The 17,229-nt window shown below is 43.3% G+C and overlaps 1 protein-coding gene across 4 annotated transcripts in view; it reads left to right on the top strand.

Moving 5' to 3' along the window:
• Positions 1-17,151, top strand: part of uchl3 (ubiquitin carboxyl-terminal esterase L3 (ubiquitin thiolesterase)) — a 111,795-nt gene extending 94,644 nt beyond the window's left edge. Inside the window, exons 1-9 of one of the 4 annotated variants that reach the window (XM_061970709.2) lie at positions 6,032-6,263; positions 6,439-6,450; positions 10,032-10,160; positions 10,296-10,452; positions 13,446-13,531; positions 13,613-13,660; positions 13,732-13,807; positions 16,503-16,561; positions 16,625-17,151. In XM_061970709.2, the coding sequence (XP_061826693.2) occupies positions 6,222-6,263; positions 6,439-6,450; positions 10,032-10,160; positions 10,296-10,452; positions 13,446-13,531; positions 13,613-13,660; positions 13,732-13,807; positions 16,503-16,561; positions 16,625-16,708 (693 nt within the window). In that variant the 5' untranslated portion in view covers positions 6,032-6,221 and the 3' untranslated portion in view covers positions 16,709-17,151. Of the gene's footprint in view, positions 1-5,921; positions 5,968-6,031; positions 6,264-6,438; positions 6,451-10,031; positions 10,161-10,295; positions 10,453-13,445; positions 13,532-13,612; positions 13,661-13,731; positions 13,808-16,502; positions 16,562-16,624 lie in introns of those variants that run through there. The other 3 variants (XM_061970710.2, XM_072914546.1, XM_072914547.1) reach the window with 3 other exon arrangements.
• Positions 17,152-17,229: the final 78 nt, after the last annotated feature.

Below are 17,229 nucleotides of genomic sequence, written 5' to 3'. Positions count from 1 at the left end.
CCTTGTGTCAGGGACCGTCAACAGCAGCTGATCGGCTGATCTTAAGGATCGGGTGGGGCAGTAAGGCTGAAGGAGGTCGGAGAGATAGGTTGGCGCGAGGTTGTTTAGACATTTAAAAACAAATAAAAGGAGTTTAAAATGTATTCGGTAACGCACAGGGAGCCAGTGAAGGGACGCTAAAATAGGGGTGATGTGCTCACGTCTGCGGGTCTGTGTTAGCAGACGAGCAGCAGAGTTCTGCACGAGCTGCAGGCGGGCGAGGGAGGCCTGGCTAATGCCAACATACAGGGCATTGCAGTAGTCAAGACGAGTCGAGATAAAAGCGTGGATTAATTTCTCAAGATCATGTCTTGATAGAAGCGGTTTCACTTTCGCTATTTGGCGTAATTGATAAAAGCTTTTTTGAACGACGCTGCTGATTTGTTTTTCGAATTTAAAATCTGAGTCAAACTTTACCCCCAGGTTTGTGACAGAGTCGCTGAGATACGGGGTCAGAGTGCCGAGGTCAACATTGGGGGAGGGAGAGCGACTTGGACCGAACAACATAACTTCTGTTTTATCTTCATTTAGGCTCAGGAAGTTAGCTGAAAGCCAGACTTTGATGTCGTGCAGGCAGTCAATAAGACGTTGAACCGTGTTATTTTGTGCCATGGGAAAATAAATCTGGCAATCATCGGCATAAAAATGAAATGCAATACTGTACTTCCTAAAAATAGAACCAAGGGGGAGAAGGTAAAGTGCAAATAAAATTGGGGCAAGGATTGAGCCCTGGGGGACCCCATGTGGTAAAGGAGCTGTGGACGACATAAAACTGTCTACTTTTACACAAAAACTCCTGTCGGTTAGGTACGACCGGAACCAGTTGAGGGCGGCGCCCTTAATGCCCACACAGTTCTCAAGACGAGTGATTAAGGTGGCGTGGTCGACGGTGTCGAACGCAGCAGACAGATCTAAAAGCACCAGGACAACATATTTACCAGAATCAGTGGACAGGAGGACATCGTTAAAAACTTTTAGAAGCGCTGACTCTGTGCTGTGGAGGGCTTTAAAACCGGACTGGAACAGCTCAGTGATACCATTATCCTCTAAGAAGGGCAACAACTGACTGTAGACAACCTTCTCTAATATTTTGGAAATGTATGGAAGATTAGAGATAGGTCTGAAGTTAGAGAGGAGAGAGGGGTCGAGGCTGGGTTTTTTAAGTAGAGGTCGTACCACTGCATGTTTAAACTCTACTGGAACTATTCCAGAAGAGAGGCTACTATTGATAATGTTAAGGACACTTGGTCCAATAGTAGCAAGTACCTCCTTAAACAGGCGAGGTGGGAGGGCATCTGCAGGAGAACCAGAGGGCTTCATATGACTAACTGTGTCACTTAAAAAAGAAAAGGACACCGGCTCAAACTGATGGAAAACAGAAGAGAAATGCAGGGGAACAGAAGGGTCATATGAAGGCTGAGATAGACTGGCTCTAGTTGACACAATTTTGTCAGTGAAAAAATGGAGACAATTTTCACAGAATTCAAAAGAAGCATCAAAACCAGCAGATTTGGGAGCATCAATGACAGTGTTAATAGTTTTAAACAGAACTCTGGGGTTGTTACAGTTAGAAGATATAATCTGAGATAGATATATATTCATTTCTGCTTTTACAGTCATCTGAAAGGAAAACAGGCTTTCTTTAAAAATGGCAAAGGACACATGCAGCCTGTCTTTTTTCCATTTTCTCTCTGCTCTTCTACATACGCGCCTGGCAGCCCGAGTGACGTCATTCAACCAGGGCTGAGGCGTGGTTTTAGCGCGGCGGCATTTGAAAGGCGCGATCGTGTCCAGTGTTTGTAAACAGATAGAGTTGAACCCAGAAACCAACTCTTCAGTATTCAGACACACAGATGCTGCAGAATTATCATCACAAAGAGTCGAAAAAATAGAGGAGAACCGAGCAGGAGACGAAGAATTAAACATGCGAGAGCGTTGGGGCGGTGCGCACAATTTAACTGGACACTGCGTGGCAATATTAAACAGGATCGGCATGTGATCAGAGAACACAGCGTCGCAAATGTCCAAATTAAAAACACACAAACCATACGAGAGCACTAAATCGAGTGTATGCCCGCGTTCATGTGTAGAACCACACACAGACTGTACAAAGTTAAATGAGTCGATTATATTCAGGAAGCTCCTGGAAAGCGGCTCGTCTGGACAGCAGGTGTGAATATTAAAATCACCCACAATAAGGACACGATCATATTTGGGCAGGATTTCAGCCAGAAATTCAGAAAAGTCAGTTATAAAGTCTTTGTGGTACTTGGGTGGTCGATAGATGACGGCACACAGGACGACATCAGAAAGACCCAGTTCAAACATGCACAGTTCGAAGCTTGAAAAGGAGGATTGTAGGCGGATCTGACGGCATTTAAAGTCATTTTTAAAAACGACTGCTAATCCTCCTCCTTTTCGACCGGACGGCCGTGGGGAATTAAAGTAGGAACACTCCGGAGGCAGAAGTTCATTAAGAGGGGCGGACTCACCGGCTCTCAGCCATGTCTCCGTCACACAGAGGAAGTCCAGTCCGCGGGAAGTGAAGAAATCCTTCAGGATAAAAGTTTTGTTTGTCAAAGATCTTGCGTTCACAAGACCGAACCTGGCGGGGGCCAGCACGTCCAAGGCCGCAATTAATCCGGGTGGGGCCCGACACACAGCCCGCAGGTGGCGGTGATCCACCCCGCGCCTCCGGGGGCGGGGACAGCAGGAGCGACGACGGCAAGCTTCTTCCTCCAAACCAACGATAGGAACCAGCCAGGAGCCGATCGGATCGAGCGAGCGTGGGTGCAGGAGGAGACCGGATACCGCACCATTCCTCCTTCGGGGAGCCACGGGAAGCCGGGCCAGGAGTGCCCTAACTTTCACCAGCTGGCCGCCACGTTTACCGCGGCGCCGGAGACGCTTCCGCCGGGGGAGAGGAGCCAGGGGGCGGGAAAGGAAGGCAGGAATCCGGCCAGGTGAAAAAGCTGACTGGGACGTCGAAAAACCAACGTCGAAGTTGATCATATCAGTGGGAGAGGGGCAAAGATCCAACAGTGTTTGGCGGTCATACACAAGCAGTGAGCTGACAGAAACGAAAATAGACGCAAAAAACACAAAAACGAACAGAGCTGACAGCGAGAGACGGCAGGCCAAAGCACATACTGGCGCCATCTTGCATCGGGGCGTGGCAATTCAAACTGCCACTCATGAGGCAAGAGCGAGGCGTAAAGAGTCTGTGTCCAGGCGGGAGGTCAAGATCCAAAAAGGGGCAGCCAGGGAACCAGAGGGGATTACGGGGAGACGAGACACACAGCTCGTACACAGGGGATGGGGGAATGCTGAGAACAGTAGGGAACACGAGACAAATGAACACGGGGGAGGAAAAAACAGAGCGAGAGAGAGAATGAGCATAGAGCTATATATATTCGCTTACTGTACGGGAACAGGTCGCTACGTTCTGGCCCGGAATGCAGGTTTTCTCTGACTTAAGAAACCGGGCATTTCATCAGCTTCAGGTGTGCAGATTGCTGATCGATTACAGCCCGGACCGTGACAATTAAAAGACAAAACATTGTGTGACTAAATATAATATTAACAATTATTAGTTTGCTTTTTGGATTACATTCCATTTTTTTTTTACAAAGAAAATGGATGGATGGATGCTTTTTTCCCCCTCACATTTTCACTATTGTTGTTTTTCCGATAATATGCTGCGGACCAACAAAACTCTGCCTGTGGGCCACAAATGGCCCCTTGAATGGTCTGGTGTTGGAATTTTTCAAATCGGTCGAGAAATGTTGAAGTAGTAACATGTTGAATTGAAAAATGGTATTACGGAATTTCGGGAAAACCGGGAATTTTTTCCAGTTCAAAAAACAACTTTGTTTTTTTGTCCTGATTAAGAGGAATGTTTTGACGGTAGAATGGTTGAAATGCGTTGAAAAATGTGGGAGGATCAGTAGTCGCCAGAAAAAAAGGGTGGAAATAGGGCTTTGGAAAACCAGGAATTCTGGAAGATCCTGGAATTTTTTTGAACTTGGAAAAAGGGTACTTTGAATTTCCAGAACGGTGAAATGCGTTAAAGGTGGAATGGTGGAAGTTTGAAAAATGGCCAATTCATTTTGAATGGGAAAAATGTCCCGGAAAACTGGGAATTCTAGGAAATTTGGGGATTTTTTGGAATTTGTCAAGGGAAAGCCTGCGATTCCCGGATAGGCTGAACAGTTTGAAGTTGGAACGGTTTAATCGGGTGAAAAATGTGGAAGGTAGAGCGCGCCAAAATCTGGAGAAGAATAATAATAAATTAAAGCTGCAAGCAGCATTGGTCGGGCCCGTGTATTTGGCAGGTGCTAGTCCTAAGTGTCCCAATACGTTTGTCAAGTTTTAGTCCCAAGTGTCCCAATACTTTTGTCCAGTGTAAGTGTCCCAATACTTTTGTCCAGTGTAAGTGTCCCAATACTTTTGTCCAGTGGTAGTCCTAAGTTTCCCAATACTGTTGTCTACTTTTAGTCGTAAGTGTCCCAATACGTTTGTCAAGTTTTAGTCCCAAGTGTTCCAATACTTTTGTCCAGTGTAAGTGTCCCAATACTTTTGTCCAGTGGTAGTCCTAAATTTCCCAATACTGTTGTCTACTTTTAGTCGTAAGTGTCCCAATACTTTTGTCAAGTTGTAGTCCCAAGTGTCCCAATACTTTTGTCCAATTTTTGGCTTAAGTGTCCCAATACTTTTGTCCAGTGATAGTCATAAGTGTCCCAATACTTTTGTCTAGTGTACCTACCTTGTCTGCATTGTGTGGGCACGCTGGTGCTTCCTGCTTTTAAGCAGCCATCTTAAAAAAACAGCAGCGCAGCAGCATCAGCGGTTCTTTGAAGGGTCATAAAATCAAAACCGGAGCAGGTATCAAAACTCTTTCGCCAACTTTTAATCAGAAGGGTTCAATCTCTCTCCTGTGTTAGTTTGAAGCTGAAACAACAAACGCGCTCAGAGGAGATAATGTTTGAAGAAAGGTGACCGGTTTTTACAAAAATGTTGTTTTGAAGGGGGAATAGCAAACTTCCTGTTGATTTTTGCTGGGGGTTGTCAATTTATGAAATGCAGTTCTAAGTGAGACCTACATAGAGGTTTTTGTTTCATGTCTCTCCGACCTTCCCAGTGGGAGTTACAGGAAGTTTTGTCATCTTTTTTCTTCCGAGGAGCAGTTTTTTTCTGCGTTTTATTCAAAAATTGCGGTAGAGCGCAATTTTGGGATTTGGGGTTAGGTTTTTTTATTAGATCGCAATTCTTGCCAGTCCTGATGTGTGCGTTCAGTTTGGTGAGTTTTGAAGCATGTTAAGGGGGTCAAATTACAGCTCAAAGAGGCAAAAGTGACTGTTTTTAGTACTTTTTTGTCTTGAAGGGGGAATGGCCAACTTCCTGTTGATTTTTGCCCGAGAATGTACTATTATAAAATCTAGGTCTGAGTCAGACCTACATAGAGGTTTTTGTTTCATGTCTCTCCGACCTTCCTAGTGGGAGTTACAGCCAATCTAGTTTTTTTTTTTCCTAGGGGGCGCTAGAGCGCAATTTTGAGTTTTGTGGTTCGGTTTTTTTTTTTAAAAAAAGGCAATTTTCGCAGATCCTGATGTGTGGGTCAAATATGGTGAGTTTTGAAGCATGTTAAGTGGGTCAAATTACAGTTTAATGTGGCGGCGGAAGAATAAAGAATAATAAAACCTTACAAATTCAATAGGTCCTTATGTCCCATTGCATACAATGGGCCATGCGGGCCCTAAAAACATATGTGAGAATGACACAATTATCTAAGATAAATGACTTCATGTGCGAGAGTTCTCGCGATAATACAAAAGCAAACGGGAAAACTTAAAGCCCACCAAATCCCGCCCTAAATTCTGGAATGTTTCATTTGTTGGAGGAGGTTGTGTGGATTTAAATGTTTGAAAGGTGATTCACATAGCGTTTAAATGATTATTGCATTTATTTAGTAAATATTAATTCTGTTTTAAATTACTGTTAGGTTTGTAACATGTGTAATATGATGTACATTTCTGTCGTCGTATTTATTAGAGATACGGACTCCCCTTCGCTTGGGGTTAAATACTAAGTTCCGTGTGCCGACGCGGAAGCGAAAGCCAGCAAAGCCCGGCTGTCAAAATCTGTCTCTTCTCGCCACAAACCCAACTTAAATTGTTTAGAAAATGAGCTATCCGCGTTGGCTGCCTCTGGAGTCTAACCCCGAAGTAAGTGTCGATGGTCTTTTATGGTCTTTCGTCGAGTTACAGGTGGAAAAGAAGTGACGGCATGTGCGGGCTAGCTTAAGTGACGCTAGCAATGAAGCATAAGCTAATCGTTATTGTTGCTTTAATAACACAGAAAATGTCAACTAATACTTGTCATTGTCTTTTGTCGTTTCAGGTCATGACGAAAGTAAGTGTGGTTGCGAAGGTGCTTTGTTTGTTGATGAACAAACAAAAAAACATCCCAATATTCTCAGTAATGCTACGTAGCAACGTCCAAACTTTCCAATATGTCCCGAAATCAGACCAACACGATTAAACAGATACAATTTGACAAAGTACACTGCGAGATCAAAAGAAAAGGGCTGCAAATGCCATCTAATACACACAAACACCCCAAAACAAATTAGGGCTGGGCGATACGGCCTTTTTTTAATATCTCCATATTTTTAGGCCACGTCATGATACACCATATATATGTGGATTAGAGATGGGCAATTATTTCATCCGCAACCGCATCAGAAAGTCGTCAACCATCCGCCATCCACCCGATGTAACATTTGATCAGAACCGCACCCGCCCGTTGTTATATATCTAATATAGACGATGCAAGGCATTAGTGAGGTTATAAAGCTTTTGCCTGTTAAAGAAAGGAGACTCATCCAATGCAGCACAGACATTCGCGTGCCACGCTGTCACGGCCCAGACGCACACCAGTGCGCAATCATATGGGAGCCGCGCTGAGCGCACCTCCAAGCGCATCTCGCTGCCGGCGACGGCCGGGTATGGGCCCGACGCTCCAGCGCCATCCATTTTCAGGGCTAGTTGATTCGGCAGGTGGGTTGTTACACACTCCTTAGCGAGTTCCGACTTCCATGGCCACCGTCCTGCTGTCTATATCAACCAGGGTGAGCCCCACCCCTTTCGTGAGCGCACTGCGCGCGGAGTGACCCCTGTTACGCGCCCCCGGCAACGGGGGTGGCGGGCAGGTAAGCTGCTTACCTGCTGCGCGTGACGCCGGCCGCGGCGAAGGCGGACGAGGCGGGGTGTCGGTGCGGTGGTGACCCTGGACGTGCGTCGGGCCCTTCTCGCGGATCGCCTCAGCTACGGCTCCCGGTGGGGCCCTCTCGGGGGAAGGGGCCTCGGTCCCGGACCCCGGCGAGGCGTCCCTTCTCCGCTCCGTAAAAGTGTCCCATCTCTTTTTTTTTTTTTCTTCTGTTGTGGCATATGCAGCAGGTGCCTGCTCGTTTTTTGTATGTGGGTAACAACATTTAACTATGTATATATATTTCCCAATTGGTTTAACTGCCACCCGCCTGAATCTATTTAAAATCTAATTTTTATTTTATTTCAACCGCCCGACCCGACCCGACCCGCGGATAAAATCTAATTTTTTTTAATTTCATCCGCCCGATCCGCGTATAATCCGCGGACTCCGCGGTTGTGCCCGCAAACCGCGCATCTCTAATGTGGATATTTTGCCTTAGCCTTGAATGAACACTTGATACATACAATCACAGCAGTATGATGATTCTATGTGTCTACATTAAAACATTCTTCTTCATACTGCATTAATATATGCTACTTTTAAACTTCGATGCAGAGAGGGAAACCACAACTAAGTCAATTTATCAAAAGTGTATTTATTAAACAGTTATTAAGCAGTGGCACAAACAGAAAGTGCAAGATTGTCAGACATTTTAAAACAAGCTATGAGTGCACTTTTGTGCATGATGTCTTCAAGATGACAAATCAAAACAACACTAAATTAAAGTGCACTTTTTGTACAGAACGCCACTACAATAGTTTAAAACAAATAAAGTGCACTTTTGTGCATGATGTCACACAAGATATTTCAATAAGTGTCAAATAAAAATTAGCTGCATAATAGGAAATCAAATTGTGTACGTCCTTCGCTATGTGGTAGGTTCTGGCGGACGTTATCTCCTTATGTCGTTTTTTTTTTTTTCATACCGTGTTTATGTGGAAATGGTTGCCTCTGCACTTTGTTGGTGTGGCACCGAACGGAGATGTTGACATGCGGAGTAAGCACTGTTCATTCTGGAGCGGGTGACTTTTCAAATGATGCTACATATTAGCAGTAATGCTACTTTTTGTAGCAACGCTTTTTCCCCACACTTCTTCTGGCATTCCCGCTTATGGCTTCATACCTGCCACAAGGGCGCATGTCACCACAGGGAACATGCTTTGTATCATCCATCCGTTTTCTACCGCTTGTCCCTTTTGGGGTCGCGGGGCGTGCTGTATCATATCACGCTTCAAACCCCGCTTCGATAAGCTGGGCCCTACAAGAATATAATAGAATGGACTTTATTGTCGTTGTATTTGCATATAATGAGATTAAGGACTCCAACTTAAGGTGCGGTAGTGGGAACAAATATGGAGTAAAAATAAATCACACAACAGGTAATAAAGAAAAAAACTAACAATTGAAATGAACAGACTAATATCCAATAAAAATTATAAGCAAATCCTGTACAATATACAAAACACTATAGAAATACAAAATACTGTACAATAGAGTACCGGAGTAATAAATAACAATCAGTGTCGGACGTATTGCACTCAAAGTATTAGGGTAGGATATTGTATAGGGGTGAATTATTATTATTATAAGTTAGAGTTCAAGATGGTGACAGCTCTGGGAAAGAAGCTGTCTCTGAGCCTGTTAGTTCTGGCTCTGATGCACCTGTAGCGCCTGCCCGATGGTAGCAGGTTAAACAGGTGGAAGCCAGGGTGTGTGCTGTCTTTGGTGATGCTTTTTGCTCTGTTGAGGCAGCGGGAGTTGTGTAAATCTTTCAGGGAGGGGAGGGGGCAGCCGATGATTTTTTGTGCAGACTTTATGACCCTCTGAATGTCTGCTTCAGTGCAGCTGGCGTACCACACTGTTATGCAGTACGTCAGCAGGCTCTCGACAGCCTGATAGATAGAAAGTCACCATCAGCTGCCTCTCCAGTCTGTTCTTCCTCAGCACCCTCAGGAAGTGGAGTCTCCGTGGTCAGCAGATATGAGGGTGCCGAGGTGAAGTGAAGTGAAGTGAATTATATTTATTTAGCGTTTTTCTCTAGTGACTCAAAGCGCTTTTACATAGTGAAACCCAATATCTACTGTAAGTTACATTTAAACCAGTGTGGGTGGCACTAGGAGCAGGTGGTTAAAGTGTCTTGCCCAAGGACACAACGGCAGTGACTAGGATGGCGGAAGCGGGAATCGAACCTGGAACCCTCAAGTTGCTGGCACGGCCACTCTACCAACCGAGCTATGCCGCCCCGTACAAAACGTGTCCATTGTAGCCATTAATCTTATTAAATCATTAATTTATTTTATTCGATTTACTTTTTATTTAGTTTGGTTTATTTGGATTTACTTTTCGGGTTCGTTATTTATTATTTCATTTGGCATTTATAGACATAGACAAACTTTAATGATCCACAAAGGAAATTGTTCCACACAGTAGCTCAGTTACTAAGGATGGAAAGGATAATGCGGGTATCAAGTAGACTAAAAATGTACCGTAGTAGCAATAAAAAATATAACATACGTATGTAATATTTACATATTATGTATACAGTATATAATATATATACTGATATATTATTATATTTTATTATCATGGCGTTTTAGCATTTTGTTATATATTTAGTTTTTGTTTGTGGATCATTTCTGTGTTTGGAGCGTTTGCATGTTGCCGCATTCTGTTGGCTACAGTAGCTGTTCCTGTGTAGTAAAAGTGTATCATTGTGTGCCTAGTTTGTCAATTCTTTGGGTATGAAGCTCAGTTGGCAGTTTGGAGATGTTTATGGCTTGGATCCAGAGCTTCTCAGCATGGTGCCTCGACCTGTGTGCGCTGTGCTGCTCCTCTTCCCCGTCACAGAGAAGGTACTCATTAATTACACAGATAAAACATTAAGACACTGTGAAAGGCATATTATAGCTTTTGCAGTATCTAAATCCTGCATTTTTGCGTCCACCTTCATGTTTCTTAAAGGCTTTTTGTCTCCAAATGTGAACCAGTATGAAGCCTACAAACAAGAGGAAGAAGACCGTCTGAAAAAGCAACCGCAAGAAGTCTCTCCAAACATCTTCTTCATGAGGCAAACCATCAGCAATGCTTGCGGAACAATAGGATTGATCCACGCTGTGGCCAACAACCTTGCACACCTGCAATTTGGTGCGTTGTTATTACAAAGTCATTCATTACGAGGTTGTGAATAGAGGTGGGGGAAATAATCGATTTTTAGATGCATCGCAATTCGAACATGGACAATTATAAAATCGATGATTAACCTTCAATAATCAATAATCGATTTATTTATTGTAAATTAAGGCTGCAGCTAACGATTATTTTTCTATCGATTAATCTATAGATTATTTTTTTCGATTAATCGGTTAATCTATAGATTATTTTTTTTCGATTAATCTATAGATTATTTTTCCTTTTACCGATTATTTTTTTATTTAAAATGAAGATGAAAAAATAAATGTAGGCCAGTTTATTCAAACGGCATGACTTTTATTTACAAAAAAAAAAAAGTATGGCCACTCAGTCAACATTGACAACAACATGACAAAATATTCTGTAACAATGTAAACATTTAAAACTTACATTTAACAAAATTAAAAGTAGCTTATTTGCTTTTTAAATGTGCAAATATAAAAGTAAACATCCAGTGTAAATCTTAATATTCTGCAATAGTATAAACCTATCTACCTTTAAGGACAAAACACCACAAGATTAACATGCTGTAAAAAATAAATCAATTATCAATCCCATAATTTACAATTATTAATTAGGCTATCAAACTCTTAACCATTAAACAAGTGCCAGAACATGGACACATCTTTTATCTTTAAGTTAAAACAGATTTTAAATAAATTGTCTCAACATAAATGCACCAAGATACATATAAAATACATTTAAACCCAGAAACACAATAGATAAATGCAGCAGAAAACCCAATATGCAAATACATAAATACCTAACCAATTAACCACCTATTTAGATACATATTTAAAATCCATATTCAATATAAATATATTATTAATTTAGCAGTGAAACACTCAATCTTAAACGCTGTCTACTGGTAGAAAAATGCCCCTTTTTCAGTTAAATCCAACACTTTAAGTTGAGCGACTTCACCCTCCTGATGAAGCAAACTGCTCCAACATTTATCAAACTAAGCAAAGAATATCAACACTTCCTTACTAAACAACAGTTACACAAAACACTGTGTGTATTTAGCCTCCAGACTAAGCACGCTACATGCACACAACTCACCCCCCCCCCCCCCCCCCCAATCTCACCAGCCACACCCACAAAGAGAACTAAAGTGCAATCTTACGTGCTGCTTGCTGCTTAACAGCAATCTTGGCTTGGTTGACCACCACTGTTTTTCATTTTCGGGAAGAAGTCACGTAATGGAACATGTCCCTCGTGACATGTTCAAAGTTCTTCCGGAGGTGGGAATTGAAACTCTCTCTGACAGGAGACTCTGCCAGGCGTTCCCAGCAAACCCTCACAATGCGTTTGGGCCTGCCAGGTCTGTCCGGCATCCTCCCCCACCATCGCAGCCAACTCACCACCAGGTGGTGATCGGTAGAAAGCTCCGCCCCTCTCTTCACCCGAGTGTCCAAAACATGAGGCCGCAAATCCGATGACACAACTACAAAGTCGATCATGGAACTGCGGCCTAGGGTGTCCTGGTGCCAATTGCACATATGGACACCCTTATGTTTGAACATGGTGTTTGTTATCGACAATCTGTGACGAGCACAAAAGTCCAATAACAGAACACCACTCGGGTTCAGATCCGGGCGGCCATTCTTCCCAATCACACCTCTCCAGGTTTCACTGTCGCTGCCAACATGAGCGTTGAAGTCCCCCAGTAGAAAGAGGGAATCACCCGGGGAGCACTCTCAAGTACTCCCTCGAGTGAATCCAAAAAGGGAGGGTACTTTGAGCTGCCGCTTGGCGCGTAAACGCAAACAACAGTCAGGACCCGTTCCCACACCCGAAGGCGGAGGGAAGCTACCCTCTCGTCCACCGGGTTGAACTCCAACGTACAGGCTCTGAGCCGGGGGGAAACAAGAATTGCCACCCCAGCCCGTCGCCTCTCACTGCCGGCAACGCCAGAGTGGAAGAGAGTCCAGCCCCTCTCGAGAGAACTGGTTCCAGAGCCCTTGCTGTGCGTCGAAGTGAGTCCGACTATATCTAGCCGGAACTTCTCCACCTCGCGCACTAGCTCAGGCTCCTTCCCCCCCAGCGAAGTGACGTTCCACGTCCCAAGAGCCAGCTTATGTAGCCGAGGATCGGACCGCCAAGTGCCCTGCCCTCGGCTGCCGCCCAGCTCACACTGCACCCGACCTCTATGGCCCCTGCTATGGGTGGTGAGCCCATTGGAGGGGGGACCCACGTTGCCTCTTCGGGCTGTGCCCGGCCGGGCCCCATGGGGACAGGCCCGGCCACCAGGCGCTCGCCATCGTGCCCCACCTCCGGGCCTGGCTCCAGAGGGGGGCCCCGGTGACCCGCGTCCGGGCGAGGGAAATCTGGGTCCTTGGTGTGTGTTCTTCATCGAGGTCTTCGAGCTGCTCTTTGTCTGATCCCTCACCTAGGACCAGTTTGCCTTGGGAGACCCTACCAGGGGGCATAGAAACCCCCGGACAACATAGCTCCTAGGATCATTGGGACACGCAAACTCCTCTACCACGGTAAGGTGGCAGCTCAGAGAGGAATACAAGCAATTAAGAAAATATTTCTTGAGGTGTCTATAAAGGTCAACTTTAAAGATGCCATGCCTGCTTTCCAGGCTGTTGACAAGTAAACCAATGCAGTGTAACTGAAGGCACTTTGACAAGTTCATGCAACATCTGGCAATCACATCATACACCGTCCGGCAATCGGATTCTACAACGTCCGGCAATTGTATCTTACACCGTCCGGCAATCGGATCATACAACACAACTTTGTCTTTAAATTCTTCTGGAGACTTCAGCTTTACATATGCCATGTCTACTGTGAAGTGTGTTGTGGGAAATATGTCTACCACGACACACGACTGCCTTCAACACCTTCATCCGTTTCTTTTTCTTGAGGTGTCTATTTAAGGTGTTCAATTTTTGCCCAATCTGATTTTTTTTCCCCTTTTTTTTTCTTCATCTTTTTAGAATCTGGCTCTCCTCTTAAGAAGTTTGTGGAGCTCACCTGTAAAATGAATCCAGAAGAACGAGGTGCTTTCCTGGAGAAAGATGAGGTGTGCTCACGAAGCCCAAACAAACTGGTATTAGCATTAGCATTCAGCTAACACATTTTTATTTTTTGTTCCCTGCTCAAGAGTATTCGTATCACACATGAGTCCAGTGCACAGGAGGGACAGACTGAGGTGTGTGTGTGTTTTTGATGACTTGATTTGATCAAAATGTAATTTTTTTTTAACTTTATGGTTTTTTACAGGCGCCAAGTTTAGACGATAAAGTCAACCTTCACTTTATAGCTTTTGTGAACGTCGGAGGACAATTGTACGAGCTAGGTGAGCTAACTGTTGCTTTGCAATGGGCTGTTTTTATTTCCTTGTTGTGTACAGTGGAACCTCCAAAACAAATAAGTGGCGTTCAAACCGGGTGATATTGTGCAAGACCTAAGTTGAGTGCATTTGGCTTTTTTTTCTTTGGCTTTTGGAAGAAAGACTTGTGAGAACAAGAAGAAGAATGATCACCTTTTGAAGTAGGCAATAAGACTCAAGTGCGAGGGTGTCCAAACTTTTTTCACCAAAGGCTGCATGGTCGAAAGTCAAATCAAGCAAGGGCCACTCTGACACGTTTTGTTTTTGGGGAAGGAAAAGAAATGCAAAAAAACGGATTTTAAATACTGTATATTTAAAACAAGACGTCTGTATTAAGTATCAACATTTCAGCTTTTTTTCATTACATTACATCTTTTTGCTCTTTTTGTTTTACATTTTTATTGTTTATTTGTTTGAATTGATTTCTGCGATATACAGTAACTAAGCTAAAATAACTAAATAAAAGCAAAAACTACTATTTACTCTTATTTTCTGAGTTTATAAACAAGTACGACAAACAAGTTTGTGATAAAAAAAAATCTTACCACTGACCATATACTGACACTATACTTATCGTTATTGTCGATATTAGTATCTATCCACCCACACTTGTTTACCTTGTTCACCACTAACCCTAACAGTTCTAGGATAGCGGTTAGCTATGCTTTTTTCTATTCTTCTATGGTGCGTACTGTAACATGGTTATCTGTTCCTCGTCTTCTCGTCTTCCAGTGATAATAATACTTGTAAGGAGGGACATTAACCGCTAGCGAGGACGCTATATTGTGTTGAGGATGCAGTCGTTCGATGTCAAATGTGGCGGACACAGCTGGAATGTGTCATCAACATTCATTATCACGATATGACGACGGTATTAAAAGCTCCCTCGTCGGACAAATTTATATCATTTATATCCCGCTGCCCTAATTAACTTATTTTTACATTTGTGTAACATTTAAACATGCGGAAAACTGAGATGAACCATTACGTCCCTAAAGATAAATTACTTTTATGAATTCAGACTGAAAAGATTGCCTGAACTGTTATTTTTTCTATAATGGGAGCATTTTGACCCTGGAATGGATTATTAGGGCCCGCATGGCCCATTGTATAAGGACTCCCAAAGGGAGTCCTTATGCAATGGGACATAAGGACCTATTGAATTTGTAAGGTTTTATTATTATTATTATACCGGCCGCCTCTTTGAGCTGCAATTTGACCCACTTAACATGCTTCAAAACTCACCATATTTGACGCACACATCAGGACCTGCGAAAATTGCCTTTTGATAAAAAAAAACGAACAGCAAAACTCAAAATTGCGCTCTAGCGCCCCCTAGGAAAAAAAAAACTAGACTGCCTGTAACTCCCACTAGGAAGGTCGGAGAGACATGAAACAAAAACCTTTATGTAGGTGGGACTTACGCCTACCTTTCATAATTGTACATCCTCGGGCAAAAATCAACAGGAAGTTGGCAATTCCCCCTTCAAGACAAAAAAGTACTAAAAACAGTAACTTTTGCCTCTTTGAGCTGTATTTTGACCCCCTTAACATACTTCAAAACTCACCAAACTGAACACACACATCAGGACTGGCTATAATTGTGATCTAATGAAAAAACCTAACCCCAAATCTAAAAATTGCGCTCTACCGCAATTTTTGAATAAAACGCAGAAAAAACTACTCCTCGGAAGAAGAAAAATGACATAACTGCCTGTAACTCCCACTGGGAAGGTCGGAGAGACATGAAACAAAAACCTCTATGTAGGTCTCACTTAGACCTACATTTCATAAATTGACAACCCCCAGCAAAAATCAACAGGAAGTTTGCTATTCCCCCTTCAAAACAAATTGTTTGTAAAAACCGGTCACCTTCCTTCAAAAACGATCTCCTCTGAGCGCGTTTGTCGTTTCGCCTTCAAACTAACACAGGACAGAGATTGAACCCTTGTGATTACAATGACAGAAGCGCTTTTTTTCTAACTGCTCTGGTTTTGATTTTATGAGCCTTCAAAGACCCGCTGCGCTGATGCTGCTGCGCTGCTGTTTTTTTTAAGATGGCTGCTTAAAAGCGTGCCCACACAATGCAGACAAGGTAGGTACACTAGACAAAAGTCTTGGGACACTCCAGACTAAAAGTAGACAAAAGTATTGGGACACTTATGACTATCACTGGACAAAAGTATTGGGACATTTAGGACTAGCACCTGCCAAATATGCGGGCCCGACCAATGCTGCTTGCAGCTTTAATTTCTATTAGACCCAGATAAATGTTTTAAGCCAATGTTGTCCATAATGCGGCCAGGAGCTATTTGTGGCCCACAACTTGTTTTTTTTATTGGTGTGCTGCATATTCTTTCTCCAGGTGAAATTAATCCCCACCCACATTAGAACATTACAAGAAACAAAGAAGAAATACTATGAAGGAAATGGCCCAAAACCACCAAAAATGTGCGCCTTTTTGTATGGATCTTTTTTGTAACCCGCGTACCGGATTTCCTGTTAATCAGAGTCTGTTGCCAGGTATTTGTCACCCTGACAGGGGCGCTACCGAGCTGGGTTTGTTAAAATGTGAACATTTTTGTAACGTAATGGTGTTCAAATGAAGAAGTTCCACTGCTGACTTTGCATTTTCCCAATATAATGTTTACTTCTCACTCAGATGGGCGGAAACCTTTCCCTATTTGTCACGGAAAAACATCGGAGGGTACTCTCCTAGAGGTAAGGATGTAAAAAATGTTGAAAAAAAAGAGGTTCAACTGACCTTTCTTTTCTTCAATGCAGGATGCTGTGGAGGTTTGTAAGACTTTCATGGCTCGCGACCCGCAGGAAATCCATTTCACCATCATCGCCCTCTCCAAAGATTAGTAGCAAGGCGAGCCGTGAGCGGAGAAAACTCTTTACTGCCAAACATTCTCAAGTGCTGACTTTATCTTGCGTCATAGTTCTGATTTGGAGCGAGCTAACAAACATTTCTAAATTGAAACACATCATTTCCACTAATTTACTCCTCGGAGTTCGATGAGATTGCAGGTGGATCACAAGCGCGAGCTCAGTAATTGCACTAAAACTGTTTACGTAGCATGTTTGCGTTTCAGCGAGGGGGACAAATTGGGCTTAGTTTTCACGGCGCGGCGGCAAGACAAAATGACACTGTTATGAAGCACTTATTAATTAAAGCATGTCTCATCCTCTACTTCCTGTACGTGAGGCCAAGTCAAGACTGTATGTCCTTGTAAAAGGTGCTTACATTTTTTGTAATAATTTAAAAAAAACAACACTTGTCAATTAAATACTAAGTGTGACATTGACCTGTGTTGACATCTGTTTTTCAATGAGCATTCCTGCTCATGTCATTTAAGCTAAATTGCATGCTAATTTTTACAGGT

This window comes from Nerophis lumbriciformis, linkage group LG13 (assembly GCF_033978685.3).
Source record: "Nerophis lumbriciformis linkage group LG13, RoL_Nlum_v2.1, whole genome shotgun sequence".
Taxonomy (NCBI): domain Eukaryota; kingdom Metazoa; phylum Chordata; class Actinopteri; order Syngnathiformes; family Syngnathidae; genus Nerophis; species Nerophis lumbriciformis.
The sequence above is the reverse complement of the archived record's forward strand: the minus strand, read 5'-3'. Positions and strand labels throughout refer to the sequence as shown.